At 35.3% G+C, this 20,349-nt stretch overlaps 1 protein-coding gene across 1 annotated transcript in view; it reads right to left on the bottom strand.

The window, feature by feature from the left end:
* Window positions 1-20,349, bottom strand: part of LOC136839591 (uncharacterized) — a 261,759-nt gene that overhangs the window by 38,273 nt on the left and 203,137 nt on the right. The window contains 3 exon segments of the mRNA XM_067105868.1: window positions 5,027-5,156; window positions 6,296-6,405; window positions 11,124-11,215. Of these exon segments, the coding sequence (XP_066961969.1) occupies window positions 5,027-5,156; window positions 6,296-6,405; window positions 11,124-11,215 (332 nt within the window).

Here is a 20,349-nt window from a genome sequence, read left to right as displayed (position 1 = left end):
GTATAATGCTGTATGAGCCGCGGCCCATGAAATTTTAACCACGGCCCGGTGGCGGTCTATCCTAAATCGTTGCCAGATGCACGATTATGACTAACTTTAACCTTAGATAAAATAAAAATTACTGAGGTTAGAGGGCTGCAATTTGGTATGTATGGTGACTGGAGGGTGGATGATCAACATACCAATTTGCAGCCTTCTAGCCTAAGTAGTTTTCAAGATCTGAGGGCGGACGGACAGAAAAAAATTTTTTCTTTACAGAAAACTAAAATCCCCAAAGAAAACACGGGCGAAATGGAAGTCGTAGTAGCTTCAGAACTCACGAACAAGAGCATGCTACTAGAATCAGTGCATATAATAAGAAAAGTAATGAACTCCCCAGGAAGCAGCATACAACCTGAAACCATAGACGATCACCTGCAAGTCTGGATAGCCTAGACTGTAAGAGACAAAATAATAATAATAATAATAATAATAATAATAATAATAATAATAATAATAATAATAATAATAATAATAATATTGCAGAATGCAGTAACCATGAAAAATCAGTTATCAGAAGGATGTAGAAAACTACATAAATTGAATGCAGCTGATGCAGCTATCATCTTCAATGCTACGTGTTTGAAAGAGTCTACGACCCATATATAATAATAATAATAATAATAATAATAATAATAATAATAATAATAATAATAATAATAATAATAATAATACTGCTGAAATTAAGAGAGGAAAATATCTGAGCGACTAATCACTGGTAACAAACCATGTGCTAAAATGAATTGGGATTACAGTTCCTTCGACAAAAACGTGCTGTCCTCATGGAGAAATATGAAATACTTTACAGATGAAATAATTTCCAGACGCTGTAACACCATTAGTTCCTTGAGCACAAACTTACAGATATTTCGTAGAAGTTTAAAACAACTTTTTCTCGTCCTCAAAGAAGTTCGAGGTCTGAAACTATATTCTTTTTATTTTTATTTTATTTTTTTTTTGTTACTCTGATCTCCAGGATCCTCCTCTTCTCAGCTGTCATGGTGTGATAATTCGGAATTTTAATTCTTTTCCCTTTCTGAGTAGCTGCGTCACCCAGGTGCAAATACTGTGACGGTCGTAATTTTTCATCACGCCATCAAGGACGCCTTTGGGCCTGGTGATGCGCTTTACTGGCACTAAACAAGTTCAAATGACACTTTTAATGTCATCAGTGAAATAATGCTTAAATAAAAGAATTCTTATTGTTTTCAAAGTACGGCCAAATTAAAAATAAAACGTGACAAGGATACGGCTATAATACAGAAATCCAAATGTAAAAATGTGAAAAAATAAATTATTTATATTTTCTAAAGTAAAAGACAAAACGCGTCATTTGTAGATAAACAATTGTTCCTTTCTATTTGTTTCCAACTGCTTACAGGATGAAGTTTTTTTTTTTTTAGCCACCGTTGTATTTTTCGTAATTTTCCCATAAGCGTAATGAGATTTTCAGTAAAATTTGACTACCAGAGTTAATGATAAACGAGGGGCATTTTAGCGCTGATCATAATCTCCACTGATGTAATTTATTACTGGGTAATGAGTGACTGAAGAGTAATGAGATTCCAAGCAACACCCCATCTCATATTTTGTTTCCTCTTTATTAAATCTGGTCTTCTGGAGATTATTAAGCTCACGATTAGATAACTAATAACTTCGCTTATGACACTCCACAAGGATGAGCATGGTTTTCATCACTGCCTTTAATAATAATAACAACTATATTCAGAGCTAATGTCAAAGTGAAACCTGTATGCTAAAAAAAAAAACTGTCAAAGGTACTTTTAAAATCCGATATGATAATTATTATCATGCCGATTTAAAAACTCACTTTAAGTAAAATTTCCAAAAATTATAAACAGTACAGAATCTCGTTAAAAAAAAAAACACTGCATTCGAAAACAGACTTGAGACGATGTCACTTTCTCATCAACTTCGAGATCGGTATAAATGACAAGAGCCACAAGGAACGAGCTCTTTCTTCGCGTTTACCAGTCTCCAGAAAGAGCGACTGGATGAGAATACTGTCTTGAGAATTCTCATCCAAGAGCCCGACCATGATGTACAAAGGACGAGCAAACAATGGTCGTGAGCTCCCAAAGCTAGCAAACATTCAAAGCATTATTCTTAAATAATCCGGAGGTTTTCTGCGTCGGAGCAATTTGCTTAATTATGAAAAATCGTGGACGAAAAAAATAATGTGCTCGAATTATGAAAATGCACAAAACAGCAAATGCTAAACAGGCTAGTGCGGGGAATTTTCACTATTCAAGATATGTAACTCAACGTTTGCAACAACATTTGTTACCTGCTTACTAACACTGTATTTTTCGACTTTCATAAAAACTAACATTCTTCAGAGTATCACCATTGTTTTTCAAGGATTACGCATAAGAAAAGGAATAACGAGCGTCGCAGGAAGACATAGTTCTATTCAAAAATAATAAAAAAGGAGTAGAACTCGGCAAACTCTTGAATAAAACAGACCACAATGCAAGACACAATATCCACAGAGGAGGCATGGGAAAGAAAAGCTTGAGGGCGCAGCGCCCTTCTTCCTCCAGAACCGAACACTTAGATAAGTCCTTTTGTTCCCGAGAACGGTATCCTTTAGGCTACTATTCAGAGTCGAAAGGACAGCAAACAAACCCATTCATAGCAAGTAATACCTTTGGGGACTTTTTCTACTCTTCCTATACAGGGTTTCAATGTATACTAACGCAGTGTCCATGGAGGTCGTTCAATTCTTGTTTTATTTTGGGGTTTTGGGTTGCTGGGGGTAGGGGTGTTAGGGAGGGAGCCAGGATGTTGCTAAGAACTCTTCAGGTATGCTAATTTCATGGAGAAATCTCCGCAGCTTATTTCCAATATATGTGTGGAAGAAGACAAAACACTGCTACAACTATATTGTTTCCCGAAAATTGACGAATCTGTCCTGAAAACAGGAGAGGAAAACAACATTCATTCTGATATGAGACCGTCTTCATCTTTTTGTCTTCCTCTGTTTGCGTATAAAGGAAAACGATCAAGTTTTGAGAACAGTTTTTGAACTGAGTTGAGCAACATTTCTCCAGTAAAAAGCACATGATTGTTTTCAAGCTGAAGCATCAAGTTTTCCTTTGCTTGGAGAGTGACGCACTTTCGACGTTGACTTTGTACCGTCACCTAATGAGGTTCTTTCTTTTTTCCTTTCCTTCACTATTAGATCAACCTTCAACAGATGCTTGTGCATTTGTGCTCGTGGCCATCCGATGATGTCAAGACAATTTGTACCCTTGGATTTTTTCCAAAAGTTACCGTCCACGACGGCCTACAATTTAGTAGAAAGAAAAATACTTTTTTCCTGTCTAATAACACAGTGACCGACGGATTCGGAAGATACTTACGAACCTTAGAGAGCCGTGAAGGATGGTCTGAACTCCACAGACACACAAAGACCGAGAGAATTGAAACGTAAGTTATGAATGATAACGATTCTCAATTTCTCTTCAGCCTGAGACTGCAGTGCAATCAGACTTTAATAAGCTCCAAACATCAATCGTTCCCGTAACCACCTAGTTTTGGGAAATATCAAAGGATGGCAAGAATCAAGGAGATTTTTTTTTTTGTTAATTAGTTTATTTATCTATTCTGTCTGGGTGACGGGATTCTCATTTTTCAGACAAGTTGGAAATGTTAGTGCGATAATATGAAGTCCTTATTCTTAGCAAGTTTCTAAATGTTGATTAAAAAGCGGTGAGTGGATAAAGTTTCATATTACTCAGATGATTTTCCGTTGAATTCCGGTAAATTACAAAAATAGCTCCGAGGATTTAAAAAAAAATCGAATGGAATGGAATAAAATGATGCATTTTGAAATAATCATTCATTTAGAGGCCTTTTCTGTTTTCTGTGTGAATCAGTTTCTAGTCACTTTGTTTACTTTCCTAGTTAAGGTTTCATTCAACCTTCTCTCATGTAAACATGTCAGTTTTTTCGCTGCATTTAAGAGCTTTAAACACCCACGGTTGCCTTTCTATATTTAGCTCCTGAGCCGATTATCTCCTTTTTCTCATCAAAACTGCAACGCTGTAAAACCTTTCTGAATTCGAAATTCGATCGTGACAGCCATGAATCCCTAAAGTGTGAAATATGAACGTTTAACATTTTCTTTTTGAGACAGTGAAAGGATTTCACGCATGACTTTCTATTTTTGTCTAAGGACGTAAAAAGAAAATGAAAGCAGTCCCACAAATGCACACACACACAGACATATATATGTACGCATATTTTTACTTACTTCCGTGGGAAAGGATATTTTTTATTTGTGTCATTTGGAATCTGGGCTTGCAGTGGCAAGCGTATCCAAAACGACGAAGCAGTCATGAAGTTAAGTCGCTATTGTAGCTATTAATTATACATGTATCTGCAAATATCTATCCATCTTTCCTCCATGTGCGTGTGTCAAATACAAGATACATTCATGCAGTATTTAAATACAATTTGACACAAACACTTTTTTATGCACAATTTTTGTCACATTCTGCTTAGCTTCAAGTTTACCCTAAAAGGTCGGCGATCCAACATTCCTTCAACATTTTTGCCTAAGGACTCAGAGCGACTTTCGAGGACATGAAATACCTTTGTGTCATGCAAGAGCTATTTTTCACGACTTGGACAATATCCTTTCAAATGGAAGACATTTCCACGAGCGTTAATCGAAAAATTCGACATACTGTATATATTTCACGAATTACAGGTTTTTCCTGTACCAGTAACTGCAATCGTAAATAATTTCGGTCACTTCTAAAAGAGAAATAAAATTGTCGTATGAAACTTTATGATTAATCCACTGCTTGAAAAATGCTTATGCTAGCTGCCTTTGCCCTCTTTAGTCAAGTAACATAGTATTTGAAAAACTCTTTTCGTTCCCTGAACGCTTTCATAAGTAAATACTGAATATTTCGTAGGAGCCAGAAATCACTCGAAAGCAAAAAGGATTACTCACCACATCTCTGTAGGTTATTTTTTCTCTCTGCGACACGAAAGGTTCAGTGAGAACCAGCATTACTACGAAGCGAATGATGAGAGACACCACCAGATTTCGGTGAACCCTTAGGCGGTCACATTCCAACGCCCTGTTGAAAATAAAGAACGTTTTGTAAGCTGAAGACTTAGCAGGGGAAATACAGTGAAATCAGTTGCATTTGTAATTCATTTTACTCAAGGTTTTAATATAAAAGAAAGTATTACAGCATAGCATTTTATCTTGACAGTTCAGAGTGATCCAAGAAGACGATTTTTTTTAGGGATTACGAGAAGCTCTAGCTATCACTTCAAATATTCTTTATGAAAATCTACACCACTAATTCAAATAAAATAGGTTTTTGAAAAAAAATGTTCTAAAGAACCCTCCTTTATTCAATGCATACAAGCCCAAGTTCATTATTCGTGTAAGTTTAAAAGTACTAGAAGTAATAAAGGGACTAAAAAAATGAAATAAGCCTTTTCATTAAGCTGGCTTCTCACATCAAGAAGTTACTAGTGAATTTATTCTCAGAAAAACAGTTGATACATTCAATATACGAGGTGTGACAATCATAATAGTTGGAAGCATTATGGGTCTAAAGTGAGAAGGCACTTTTCGGGCACCAACCAGTACCATTGTCAAAGTATGAATACTGACAGAAGTGCAAATGTAGCTCGGCCCTGCTCTCACTTTCCTCACTTTTGTGTGCTCATTCAGATTTTCTGAGGAGCAACGACGGTTTCTGACCACATTTTAAACATTAAATGCATCTAAAAGAATATCTTTATGAAATGATGGCGCCTTAACACAATCCAGTAATTTTCATACGCAAAAACTGACCTCTGTTTACACTGTATACATTACACAAGGAAAAAAGGCTAACACGATGCCCCATGAATAATGTGCCATTTAAAAGTTATTCAGAAATAGTGCCTTATTTGGATTTCCTGTAAGAGCGAAAATCAATGTAAGAGTGAAAATAAATGCCTTTCCGAAACATGTGTGAATACACAAAGGTATTAAAATCTATTTATAAATGAATAATAATATAAGTGAAACACCTGAAAAAAAAAGCAACTGACTTGAAATAAATTCTTCACGCAAAAGTACAAGAAAAAGAATCTCACATGAAATACTAAACAAATAAGATGCATAGATAATATTCGTGAAATGAGTGAAAATACCTGATCCGAAATACGCAAAATAACAGAAACTACACCATAAAATGTACTCTCAAATAAGACTTGCCTGAAGTACGTGAAAATAAACAGGGTGACCAGCAGCGTGGACAAAGACAGGAGAGCTCCGACGAAAGTGATGTAGCCGACGGCTTCGACAACATCGGGAGAGCCCTCCGGCTGTTGTTGTGGGAGATTAAACCGATTAGAGTGTATAAGATCTATCTACTGTATGCAATTCTTATCTAAAAAATAAAAAAAATCCACTTATCTTTTGCTATGCATGGGTTTCAACGGATTAAAATGTTTCAAAGTAAGCTTGAGTTACTACGACCTTCAATGGAACCGAGCAATTCAAGGAATGTTAATTTCGCCGGATATATGTGGGAATTGGTGGCTATCGGGTGTTACGAGCTCGTGCCAGTTTACGGAACCTAATTTAATCAGTTAATCAATTAAGACGCCGACCCTGTGGGAAACTAAGGCACTGAAGAGCTCCTGTCACCATATGCGATAGCTTAGAAATTTGCTTTGAATAAAAAAAAAAAGAATTTTGTTTTTAATATCTCCGGCTAAATCAATTGCACTGAATAATGTACGATTTATTTTGCTTTTATGAAAAAAAAAAAAATTCTCATCAGAGAACACTTCCTGTTTGCTTAATTTCTAACGCCTTTCACCTTCTTGTCATTTACGTATAATAATGGAAAGTGTAGCCATTTGAACGCACGAGCAATTTGTATCTAAATTTCAAACGCACTGAATCAACAGGTATGGAATTATTGCTGTTTCATTTTAATATTTCCAACAATTTTACAAAAAATTTTGCGGATGATGCATAGATATATTAACGATACAGAAGGAAAATGCAATGGAAACTGTTTGTGCAACACTTTCACAAACGAGTTAATATACATACACCTTCAATTCTATATAGCCTTCGTTATTAAAGAATAATGATTGGCAGCTGCTCTAGGAGCGAGACATCGTGCCAGCGCAAGGCTGGCTTAATCTAAAACAACAACAAGATTGGCATTACATTGCTGAGGATTTGCCGGTATTGCGTTTTGATAAGCCACGCTGGCGTCTCCTTGGGGATATGAATTTATTTTCTCACGCCAGAAGAACGCACAGTGACAATCCTGATGTCAAAGCTAATTAATTGCTACGTTTCAGAGAGAATGAATCATAAGATTTTGTATGATAATTTCGTGACGCTTGAGAAACTCATAATCAGCTTCAGTGCAAATAACGCTGGACAGCAGATGGGACGAATATCTTCTACTGTCTACATTTTATAAAGAAAACATTTAAGAAAAATTGTCTTGTTGCAATTTTAAAATTTCTCAAGGAAGCTGCGTTTCTATAACAGATGTGTTTCTTTATAGTTTTCACCATTATTTACCAGGTTTATACAAAATTTTATAGATATAAGTGGTAGAGGTCTCTATAAGCACGTATGGAAGGAAAAAATACTTTGAGGAGAAACATTTTACCGAGAATTTTCAAATATGTTTTAGCTAATAATTCATTTCCTGCGTCGACGACCGTGCTCATGACGTTTATTTGTAGATGTAAAAAAAAAAAATAAAATAAGTATATCTTAGTTTAACCAGACCACTGAGCTGATTAACAGCTCTCCTAGGGCTGGCCGGAAGGATTAGATTTATTTTACGTGACTAAGAACCAACTGGTTACCTAGCAACGGGGCCTACAACTTATTGAGGAATCCGAACCACATTATAGCGAGAAATGAATTTCTATCATCGGAAATAAATTCCTCTTATTCTTCACTGACCGGTCGGAGATTCGAACTCGCGGCCAACAGAGTGGTAGCTGAGAACGGAACCCGCTCGCCCAACGAGGAACATGTAGCAATCATTCAAGTCTCCTAGAGCCATGACACGTAAAACTGTATTTAAGATGGCAGTGTGTGGCCAGTACAGTTGACATTATTATAAATATTCTCCAACCCTGGTCTGTGCCGTAGCCTTAGTAGCAGTGGCCATGTTTAAGGTAACACTTAAACACAAGTTATCTCTTTTGATGATTAATAAGTGGGGCTTTAATCTATCCAGTGTAGTTAATTGGTAATCTTGTTCGTCTGATAATACTTTTAATCCAATTTTCTTCACTTTACAGTGCACTGGAGGTCCTACTGTGACTTTTTCTATTTGTATACAGATTATGGACATTACCGATGATCAACTCAGGCATGACTGAAATTTTACATTACCTGTCAAGACATGATCCTGTATTCTTTCTGCAATATATCCGAAAAATCCAGCCTCCTCACGAAAGGCTTTAAGTCTTAAACAAAATGCAACACGTTGACGTTATTGTCCTTCTGTTGTCCAGGTAGACTCGCTTAAAAGGCATGTGTGCATTTCAATTATTATACTGAAGTTAAAGATGCAATAACTGGTCGTGTTATCGAGGAATAAATCGTTATTTATAACATCAGCTACTCCAGGCGTTTGGAATTTCAGTCCTGAAAGTGTGTAAGTATATCCTTATTGTTCGAGAGATGAATACGCTAGAAAGCGTTTGTCAATTCACATAATTATCTACCATCATTTATATATATATATATATATATATATATATATATATATATATATGTATATATGTATATGTGTGTGTGTGTGTGTGTAAACACAAACAAAACACAAACACACACACACACACACACACACACATATATATATATATATATATATATATATATATATATATATATATATATATATACATAATATGAAAACATCCGTTTGAAAAATGGGTAGAGAGATTATAGCATATTAAATGGAATGCGCTTCTGTTTCTCTGAAGCTTTGAGTCTAAAAATAAAATTTTTAATCTTTAATTTTTTTTATTTTTAATTGTCGCGAATATATCCGGTACTTTGTTGAGAGATCAACAGCTCATAGCACTCTTGACCCACATTTTTTTTATTTACTCATTAAAATAACATCTCAATGCTAAAGGTCAACGGCGTCGTGACAATTATTCCTGGATATATGTCAAATCTACGTGAGAGGTATTGTCAATTCGACAAGTATCTCATCCCAAATATAAGAGCAAACGCATGAGCCGGTGTATTAACGAGTTGTCAACGTGCATGGAACTCGTCAACAAACTTGTTTCTCAGTTGAAAGGTGGAGTTGCCATCGTCATCATTGTCTTTTATTCTATTTATGTATTTTCTCATTTTTTTTTACAAGAGGTTTACACATTTACTCGTTTAAGTGTGTCTCTATCTCTCTCTCAAGCTTGACGTACTTGAATCTGTTGTATGCTGAATTATGTGCACATTAGCCATCATAAATTTTACTTAAAATTTAATAAAAAAAATAATGACATTTTTTCTATTCTAGCTAAATAAAATAAACATACGAACAACAAAATTTTGGATACTAATGCTACATAAACCTAGGGACTTATAAAGGTTATGGCAATTCTACTCTTACAGGGATTTGTTCTGAAAACAAAGGTGAATATTAGAACAAATAAACGTCAGAGAAGTTGGAGAACTAAATGAGAACACACCAAAAAGCATAAGTCAGAAAGCAATGCAGCTGGAGGCAAAAGATTTATGTGATGAACCTTTCATTGCAGTGCGCAAAACAAGGTACATTGTAAGCGGTGCTTCCATACGGGAGCAGTATATATATATATCGTTATTAAGTTGATGATGGATACCAGAACTGCTGCTTTAAAAAGATAACCCCCTAAAAAGTTTCTTTAGACTTTTTATAATTATAATAATAATAATAATAATAATAATAATAATAATAATAATAATAATAATAATATAATTTGGCAGCAGACCCTCTTTAAAACAGGTTCTATTGAAATTATTGCTGCAGCTGCATTTATTTTGTAGAAGACTTTTTCTATTTTCCTATAGCGGACTTCTCTTCAGTGGAGGTGCGTGCTAACAGCTTGTCATTTCATGGGGAAAAGTAAAAATCTGGATTCTGCTTCTTTATATATTCTATACAGTTGGTTCTATACAATTGTTGCCGCGACGCGTTTCGAAGACTCTTCTGTCATTCTCCAGCGGGAAGCTAGTAGAGGACTGGCAGATTGCATAGGTCCTTCTGAACGGGCTTCAGCGGGGGTCATGGATGGCGGATTCTGATTGGTTGCAGTCAGCGAACTTCAAGCCAAATTTCTGCGGCGAAGCTCGATCCTGACAGATCTTCGCAACCTGGGAATGATTCATTCCAGCGTTCCCATTGGCCTGCCGTTGCGTGATGTCATGCCGGCAGGGCGCCCTTCGAGACAAAACTACGACAGAAAGGTAGATAATGACATCATTCATCCGCAGCCCAATAGCAGCCAAACTACCGATGATGTCAGCCGGCATGACATCACGCAACGGCAGGCCAATGGGAACGCTGGAATGAATGACATAGGTTGCGAAGATCTGTCAGGATCGAGCTTCGCCGCAGAAATTTGGCTTGATTCGCTGACTGCAACCAATCAGAATCCGCCATCCATGACGCCCCCGCTGAAGCCCGTTAAAATTCAGAAGGACCTAACTGCCAGTCCTCTACTAGCTCCCGCTGGAGAATGACAGAAGAGTTTCGAAACGCGTCGCGGCAACAATTTTAACTGTATAAATATATAAAGAAGCAGAATCCAGATTTTGACTTTTCCCCATGAAATGACAAAATAGCACGCACCTCCACTGAAGAGAAGTCCGCTATAATAGAAAAAGTCTTCTAAAATAAATGCAGCTGAAGCAGCAATAATATTCAATAATAATAATAATAATAATAACATCAGAACTCCAACAGTATTAATAAACATAATACTCTTTTCAGCACCATCATAATAAAAAAAAAAATTACAGCAGCATACAACATAAAGCTTATCCTCTTCATAAATACCTTTTGATCTATGACGCTGAGGCACTCCGAATAATTGGTCCATCCATCCCAGAGCCACTGCCCGCTGGCGTCACATTCCCGGAATGCAAAAGCTGGGAAAAAATCAAACAAATAAATAAATTATTAAATACCTTTCTATAAACACTGATACGTGAATAGTAAGATCTTACACAGACGCGGGTGTCATTTGGTCTGTGTACAAGGTAAGAAACATACTTTCTTAAGAATATAAAAATACTTTCTTTTTTAGTAGAGTACAAACGAAATACACTTTTGTTTTTGTCAGTACAAGAGTGAACACACATCTGTGCGCGTTATCCAGGGAAGCTCGACCTGTCATGAATTGACATGTAATTTTTCATGAAAGTTGGGATTAGTTTCAGGTTCTTTTAACTTCAGGGACGTGAGTTTCATTCACGTCGCGCAGTCTGAGATGTAAAAATGAACCACAACGCCTTATGGAGACAATTCATATTCTTGGCTTGAATATTAAGAGAGAGAGAGAGAGAGAGAGAGAGATATTCTTGGCTTGAATACTGAGAGAGAGAGAGAGAGAGAGAGAGAGAGAGAGAGAGAGAGAGAGAGAGAGAGAGAGAGAGAGAGAGAGAGACGTTCACAGCAAGAGTCAGAACACTAAAACTTGTCAGGATCACAAGATTGTTATTTTATGAGACTTTAATCAGAAGTCAAGAGACTATAACAACCTCTGCAATGGAGAGAGAGAGAGAGAGAGAGAGAGAGAGAGAGAGAGAGAGAGAGAGAGAGAGAGAGAGAGAGAGAGAATAATTAATTAAAAAAAATCCAAAATTCTTTACACAACATTAGCCCGCCGCGATTTTCAATAACTGCCATATAATCCCTTCCTAGCCAGCAACTAATTAATGGGGCAAAGTTTAATTAAATTGCTGAAACAATTCTCTAACGCTTTATAAAAATTAAGTCCGCGAAAGTTTACACAATTAAGTAGTTAGTTTCCTACTCTGAACAAGGAAGATTACTTGAACAGTGCAAATATGTCTCTTATTCTTGTTAAATTAAAAAAAATTTATGTCATTAGCTATAACTGTTACTTTCCGTGTTTAGGATTTTCATTTTGCAAAGAAAACAGAGGAGATACCCTGCCATCACAAGACAGTAATTATATATATATATATATATATATATATATATATATATATATATATATATATATATATATATATATATATATATATATATATATATATATATAGCGCCTATGTTTATTTATGTACACACATATACACATAAATATATATGTGTATAATTCTATATGAGGTAACATAAATGATTCCTATAATAATATCATATCTTCCAGTTAAGAAGTGTCATGGATCCCTTTAAAACTTAACATAAACACAAACATCTACACATTTCATGTGCATATACATACATAGTAAAATCTCATTTTATAACTTTCATTCTAAGTTGGCAAATGTTAAAAGAACGAACATCATTTTTCTTAACTGACGAATTTGAACAAAGGTATCATTTCCACCTCACAAAAGGCAAACAAATAAACTAGCAAACTTTTGGAGGCTCCATTCAGAAGACCTTTTTTTCTCATTCAGGAGACCTTCTTTCTTCAGAATAAATGTGCTCTGGTAAAATGCTAAGCAATTTCCTGCTTATTTATAAGCCATTTTGTGGTCTAAGGGGGCGAGTAATACTGGAGTTGTAATGGAGAGTGGGAAAGAATGAGAACAATCTACTCTTAAATATGAATAGAGAGAGAGAGAGGTAACAGCCGAAAATAAAATGAATGGGAGCGGGGCCGCTCGTTTTGAGTTGGTTTGGTTTTGTGCGTCGCTCTTTGCTTTCATTTGCAATTCCAATTCATTTAATACGTGTTTTTTTTTTGTCTGCCTAACGATGAGCTTGCCGCATTTTTTCATCCATGGTTTAACTGTGGCTTTCATTTATTCGTATGTATCTCCCTTAAGCTTGAACCTCAAGTTACTGGCCCCTGTAGGCTTGTTCTCTATGAATAAGGTTTATCTCCTGAATAATAATAATAATAATAAAATAATAATAATAATAATAATAATAATAATAATAATAATAATAATAATAATAATGGATTTATGAGTTAATTACTCAATCACGTTTCAGTTTTACTTTTCCCCCCTAATCGTATAATTACATCAAATTCATTGATTGGTATGCGAAGGTTTTACTTTCGTTTTTAATTAATTTTGTTTTCATTCACGCCATTAAAGGACTCACCAAAGTATTCATTCATTCATTCACTGACCTATCATATTTCAGGGAGTCTGTGGTCTGCGTAAAGGCTCTCTCCATGACGACTCTGTGCTCTGGGCTCAAGGTTCTGCTGAGACACGGGTGATCACTAAAATTATCAAATAAGTGACGATTTTTGAAGATGTGGATCTGGGTGTCAGCTCTGGCGATCCCACGGGTCACAGGAGCTGCACATTGTGACTCATTATTAATCGAATGTTATTTCTCTTGCAGGGTAGTATGCAGAGTAAGGAGACAGGGATATTCGGTAATACTTGGGGGGTCCAGGGGGAGAGGGGGCGAAGCATCCCAGGCCAGGCCAGGACACGGCGCCCTAAGTTAGGTTAGGACGGTAAGGTCTGGTTAGGTCAGGACACAGCATTCTAAGAAAGGTTAAGATTTCTCACGCCTACCCTTGTCTCCCTACTCTACATCCGCTCCTTACTGTATTCTCCTTAGCGTCTCTATCTTGATTCTTCCTAATTTTCAAATTATGATTTTGTCATACATTAGACACAATACTAATGAATTCGCAATATTGTAATACCTTAAAATTACAAATCCAGCAACGAAAAGTTATTTAGATTCTTTTGATTAGCGAATTATGATTCTGTTAATAGATTTGACAAAATAAATCGAGAAATGGAAATCCTAAATAAAAAAAAAAAACACAAATTTTCAAATACTGTTGAAGGGTTTAATTTTTTAAAGAAATCATTAGAAGATCGGTCAGTAATTCACCCCTCTTACATTCTAATTGTCAAAGGTTACCCTTAAATCTATCCAATTTTTCAGCAAAAGGGAAAGAACTTTCCATTAAGAAACAAGTGGTTTTTGATAATGTTCAAACGATGCAAATTACAGAACATACTAATTACAGGTTTTGTGGTTCCTATGGAACACAGGGATACGGACACCAAGTTATTACGAAAACTCCTTTTTTCACCGTTTTCGTCTCTCATTTTCTGAGTCTGCCAAACAAGTCCTGGGAAAGCGTCAGAGTAAAGTCAATGATAGGTCAACATTTCTACCTGAAATGAAGAGTCTAATTCTCATTTTCATCTCAATCTAGCCGCGACTTCATTCTTCAATAGTTCAAGAAACCGGAAAGTTTCAGTTTATATCAGTGCGAGAAATAGGGACAGCCCGAATATCTTTTACACGAAGAAACAAACAATAAAAAACAGAGAGAGAGAGAGAGAGAGAGAGAGAGAGAGAGAGAGAGAGAGAGAGAAGGGAGGAAGGTTATGTGAGACCAGTTTTCGAAAACAGAAACGGGGACACACGAGGGAATCCATAACTTTTAGGGGCCAGCTTGAAACCAGAGGCGATAATTGTTTTTCACTTCTTTTAATATCTGCTTTTATTGGGGGAACATTTGCAATTACGAATAAGGAAAAAATTCTCCCAAAACCTTGTATACTGAAAAGAACGCCATTTATTACTAACAACAGAATAAGAATAGGTAAGAACAAACCGTGTCCATTCAGCTATGAGATGACCACTCACAGCACAGAAACAAACAATACGAAGATACGAATATTTGAATTTTGGGAGTTTGTGTACAGGCACAAAAGAACAACAAGGTTTCCGAAACAACATGTTTACTCTTCCGGGTCAAGATTAATGGTGATACTTCTATTGTGCTTCGTGTAATCAAGTTCCCTCCCTTTTAATATGAGATTCCGTTGGACTAACAAATCTGGAACTAAAAATGTGCAAGTTTTTTTTGGTTTTATCATCCAATAGGCCCACTAATTGGTGTCACTACCTTGTGGATAACATTTCTGCTTCCCATACCAGCCCTTCTCTCTCTCTCTCTCTCTCTCTCTCTCTCTCTCTCTCTCTCTCTCTCTCTCTTCGATCTACATCATATATATGCACACACACACACACACACACACACACACACACACACACACACATATATATATATATATATATATATATATATATATATATATATATATATATAGAAACGTCCTTTAATATCAATTCGCTCTATAAATAATATATTTTCATATATATTACCGAAGGGGAAGTTTTTAGTTGGACTTATTATCAACTAAAAATTCCCCTTCGGTAACATATATGAAAATATATTATTTCGAGGTATGCGAATTGATATTAAAGGACGTTTGTAGCTTTCGATTGTATATGAATCACGGTGATGTGATAAATAGTCATAATATGGCTACGTATAAACGCACTACACGGTCAACATGGCAGAGGTGGGTGGATATCGTCTCCAAATGCAAAACACCTGAGTTCGACGGGTGAGTTGATCGGAGGCGATATTCACTTATAACCTCTTTGTGGCCGAATGGGTTAGTGCGTCCCTGTAGTCCTGAGTCCTCGTCCGTCGCTGGTTCGACGCCACGGGACGGTGGACTTATTATCAACTAAAAATTCCCCTTCGGTAACATATATGAAAATATATTATTTCCGAGGTAGAGTGAATTGGATATTAAAGGACGTTTGTAGCTTTCTGATTGTATATGAATCACGGTGATGTGATAAATAGTCATATATATATATATATATATATATATATATATATATATATATATATATATATATATATATATATATATATATATATATATGTATATTTGTGTATATGTATATACAAACACATATATATATAAATATATATGTATTTGTGTGTATACGTATATAAACATACATACCTACATAAATACATACACACACATTTATATATATATATATATATATATATATATATATATATATATATATATATATATATATATAGCGTGTGTATACATATATACATGTATATGTGTGCCTGTGTAAACATACATACATACATACATACTCTTGCAAACCTGGTATCAGAAAATTTGGTCTCAAAATCTACAATGAATATTAATGGCAAAGCTTTATAAAAAAAATATTAAAAATATATATTCTTCTAACATTACTTTCAAAACACAAAACAAACCTAAAAATGTTTATTTAAGATCAATTCAATATATTTTATTTATTGTAAACATGCAAATACATTAAATAAATTTCGGAGTAAAGGATAAGAAATTTGGTCACAGAAAATCTGGTCTCAGAAAACTGGGTCTTTCAGTATTTTAGCTACATCGGAGATGAAGTGTCAAAGTCAAAGCGGCGAATCATCTAGCACAAGATCGATTTTAGCGAATCCTGTTAATAAATTTGATGACAATGCAAGAAGTGAAATACCGAGTTTACCAACGGTTTCGAGGTCGATAACAAATAGGCGGAATAAAGCTTTTGGTATACCTCCATTACCTCGTAATGGATCTGAAGTGCCTCAAATCTTTCGTGTTTTGAGTGTTGGTAAACCTGTTTTACAAAGTGACAGCAGTAGAACTGACGATGACAAAAGAAATTTAATATTTGCTTCATAAAAGGGACTTAATGATGTGCAAAGTTCTTTCTACTGAGGAACTGATGGTAAATTTAAAGTTTCTTCAAATGGATGCTATCAAGTTCTGATTATTCATAATATACGAAAAAAAAAGTCTTTCCGCGTTCGTCTATATCATTACCTGACAAAACAGAAGCTAACTATTATAAGGCTTTAATGAAACTAAAAGATCTATTGCCGAATTTAAATCCCAAGGAAGTGATGATCGATTTCGAGAAAGCACTTTGTAATAGCATTCAAAAGCATTTTCCTAATTGCCCAACTGCTGGATGCTTGTTCCATAATGTGCCAAAGTGTATGTCGCTGAATTTGTGACCTTCGTTATAAGCGTCAGTATAAAACAGACAATAATTTTTCGCAAACAGTCAGAATGTTTTGTGCTTTGGCGTTCTCGCCCACTGAAGAAGTGATGACTGCATCTGAGGATCTTTGTGAAGCTGAATCAATACCGATGGATTTTTTTAAAGTCGCTTTGAAGTAACATACATCGGTGTAATCTGTGGTTGGCGCCGTAGAAGGGAATCTCCTTTATATACTATAGAATTTTGGAATATCCGAAGAAGCCGTGTTATGGATAAATTACCTAGCGCTAATAATGACTCAGAAGGATTTCACTCATCTTTAAGACAGACATTCGGTAGCGAGCAAAAATCCCTACATCTGGAAATTCCTTGACGTTATGAAAAAAGAAGAGGCACTCACACAAACGAAAATTTTACATTGGCAGCTGGGAGAAAGAACAAAACGAAAAAGAAAATATGAAAAACTTGACACGTTTATTGAGACGTTAGTAGAAAAGTATGATGGAAATAACCAAACAGAATTTTTGAAAGGAATTGCTTTGAGCTTAATGATTTTCTAGAATGTAAAGGACAACTAAACATGTTTCTTCTAACATTGTTTTACTTAACACACTTTCTTCTTTTTGGTAGTCATTTATATAACACTTAGCCATCTAAGGGTTATATAAATGTTTAGAGATGCATTTAAGAAACTTTCGGATTGCCCTGAGGCCACGAGGGTGATATTCTCAACTATTCCAACTAGTCACTAAGTTGCCCATTAGTCTCCGCATAATAATATTAGCTTATGGAATGAATCAAAGTTTCATTAACTCTTTATTGAGGATTTGCGGTACAAATTTTTTTTTTATAAGACTATTTGGTATTATTCACCTAGGTAACCCTTTATAGTGTGCCTAATTCTTTTTCAATAGAAATTGAGTGGTCGGAATGTCAATGCCATTTCAAAAGAAACTACCTAAATATAACCTAAAAAAGGGGGAAATAGCACTATTAGGAAGCGAGCACCAAAGGTCGTAGGCAACGAAATTGGATATCATAAAGTTATTCATTTTATGCTGATCGACCTCCCTAGCATCGAAGCAACTATTAGTGACATTTTGCTTCATGTCCGATCCATTTATTTGTTCCTATTAGTTTTCGCTACTTATTCCTCTTCATCTTTACATCATTTCCCCTCTCTCCTTAATTCTTATTTTCTTTCCTAGTTCATTGTGCAGAGAATTTGACGACAATTTCGGGAGCTAAACTTCTGGGATCTTTCCAAGGGAAAATTAAATCCAGCAAGAAGTGTTTGCTTGTTGTTCTGGCCATGTAAGTACTCTTCGTGAATTTACAGCACATATTATAGCAAACACCTGAAACGTATCGTCATAAAAATGTGGAAAGTTTCACGACGTCCTGTTTTGATAAAGTTTATCCTCAGACGCTCTCATAATTTAATGAAATTCTAGTTTGTAGTTAAACGGGTTTCCTGCTCATAAACAAAGTTTATCCAGAGCAAAGCACCTTACAGTTTGAAAACTGTACAAGTCATTTAGACTTTGTCAAAGGGCAAAGTTATAACCTTAATCACCTAAAAGGTAAGTTAATTATTCATTTCATCAAAGCCCAGGATGGTTTACCTCGCCGTCTCTCTTAGGACCGTCTTTGAGAAATTGGCTTTTGAGACTGTCTTTGAAGAGACTGGGCGAAGAACTGAAAGTGCCAGGTGTTCATCTTTACCGATTCATTATTTTTGCCTCCGGCTTATTGGAAGACATAGAGAGAAAACCGGAGCTAAACTGCATTAAAGATAAACTTTAGACTTTACGGTCTTATGTGACATACATTCATTAAATTCTGACATATTAAACTTTCCAATGTTCTTTGTCAGGTCTATAGATGCTTTCCAGACAAGAGGTTTTACAGGGGGCAAACTCAGAAATTCGGGGTAGGGCGTTGCAATGCCATTTTATGTAGTATAGTCTTAACCTATTGATAAAGTCAGAATGAGATAAACAGTTTAAACAGCCGCTCGAGAACACGGAATATCACACTGCCCTTGTAGCCTTGGTATAGTCTCGCAAATGAGTAAATTTATGTAAAGGGTATAATAAAGGACAAAGTCGATAAATTATGTAAATTAACTGATAACTTTTTTTATGATATCTTACGTTATATGGATGAAACACATTCTGAATGGTCAGCAATATTTTTCTCTTTACAACGAGCAACAATACAACGTGTTTGAGCTCTGAATTACATTTCTCTCCGAGAACGATAATATTTATGGGAAGGTGAATATGATCTGCTGAACGGCATCCTTGATTAACACTTTCAACAAGTTCGTCAATGTTTTCTTAATATCATGGATAAAGATTTCATTGATCGAATAAGTTATTCTTTCGCCCAATCCGGCAGTTGACCATTTCATTCGGTATCAAGATTTCTAATTTTTTTATTTCTTACATAAAGTCGATTCTCCGAAAACAGTCCAACTTTCTAAAGTTACAGGGAAGACTCGTCGTATTAAAAAAATAATTTTTTTTATGACAGATTTCTACCAAAGTTACAACTGATTTTATTCAACAATTCCTAAGGCTCCCCCTACGGCTTTCTGGAACGAGTTCCTAAATTTTTTTTTCAATTACCTCTTCTTTGCACTTTGAAGATTGCTCGTAAATCGAAGCAATTCCGATAATTTTCTATTGACTTTTCGTTTTATTCGTTATTTTGGCAATAAAATATTCATATATTTTTTTTGTTGTGCCATTGCCTGAAAAAAAAAAAAAAAAAGACGTTCATTTCCTGAGGTAATTATAAATCTCTTAACTTCGCTCAGGTGTCTGATGAAGAGATTGTCAAGCTTTTAACACGTTATTCTTGTTCAGGTTTCGTTGTAACTTTTAGTCCTACACAATTTTTTTTTTTTTTACTTTTACAGCAGTTTCTTTAACTTCTTTGTTATTGCCTGTTGGTACTGTATCATTGACAAACATGAACTATTTAACATTTCAGTTACTTTTTTACCTTCATACAGAATGCTTACACAACTCCTTTTGTAAAAAAAAAAAACAGTTACTCTAACAACATTATATAAGTTCAGATATTCCACTTGAAGATTTTAAACATTACCTTCTAAATGCTAATTACCGTTTCTTGATGGACAATTCATCCACTGCTCTTACCCGGTCTAGCCTTCTGATGTCAGTCTCACCAAATCAGTCAAAATACGCTCTTTAACTTTCTTGAAATAAAC

This window comes from Macrobrachium rosenbergii, chromosome 6, assembly GCF_040412425.1.
Source record: "Macrobrachium rosenbergii isolate ZJJX-2024 chromosome 6, ASM4041242v1, whole genome shotgun sequence".
NCBI lineage: Eukaryota > Metazoa > Arthropoda > Malacostraca > Decapoda > Palaemonidae > Macrobrachium > Macrobrachium rosenbergii.
Note: the sequence above shows the minus strand (reverse complement) of the source record. Positions and strands in the feature narration are given on the sequence as shown.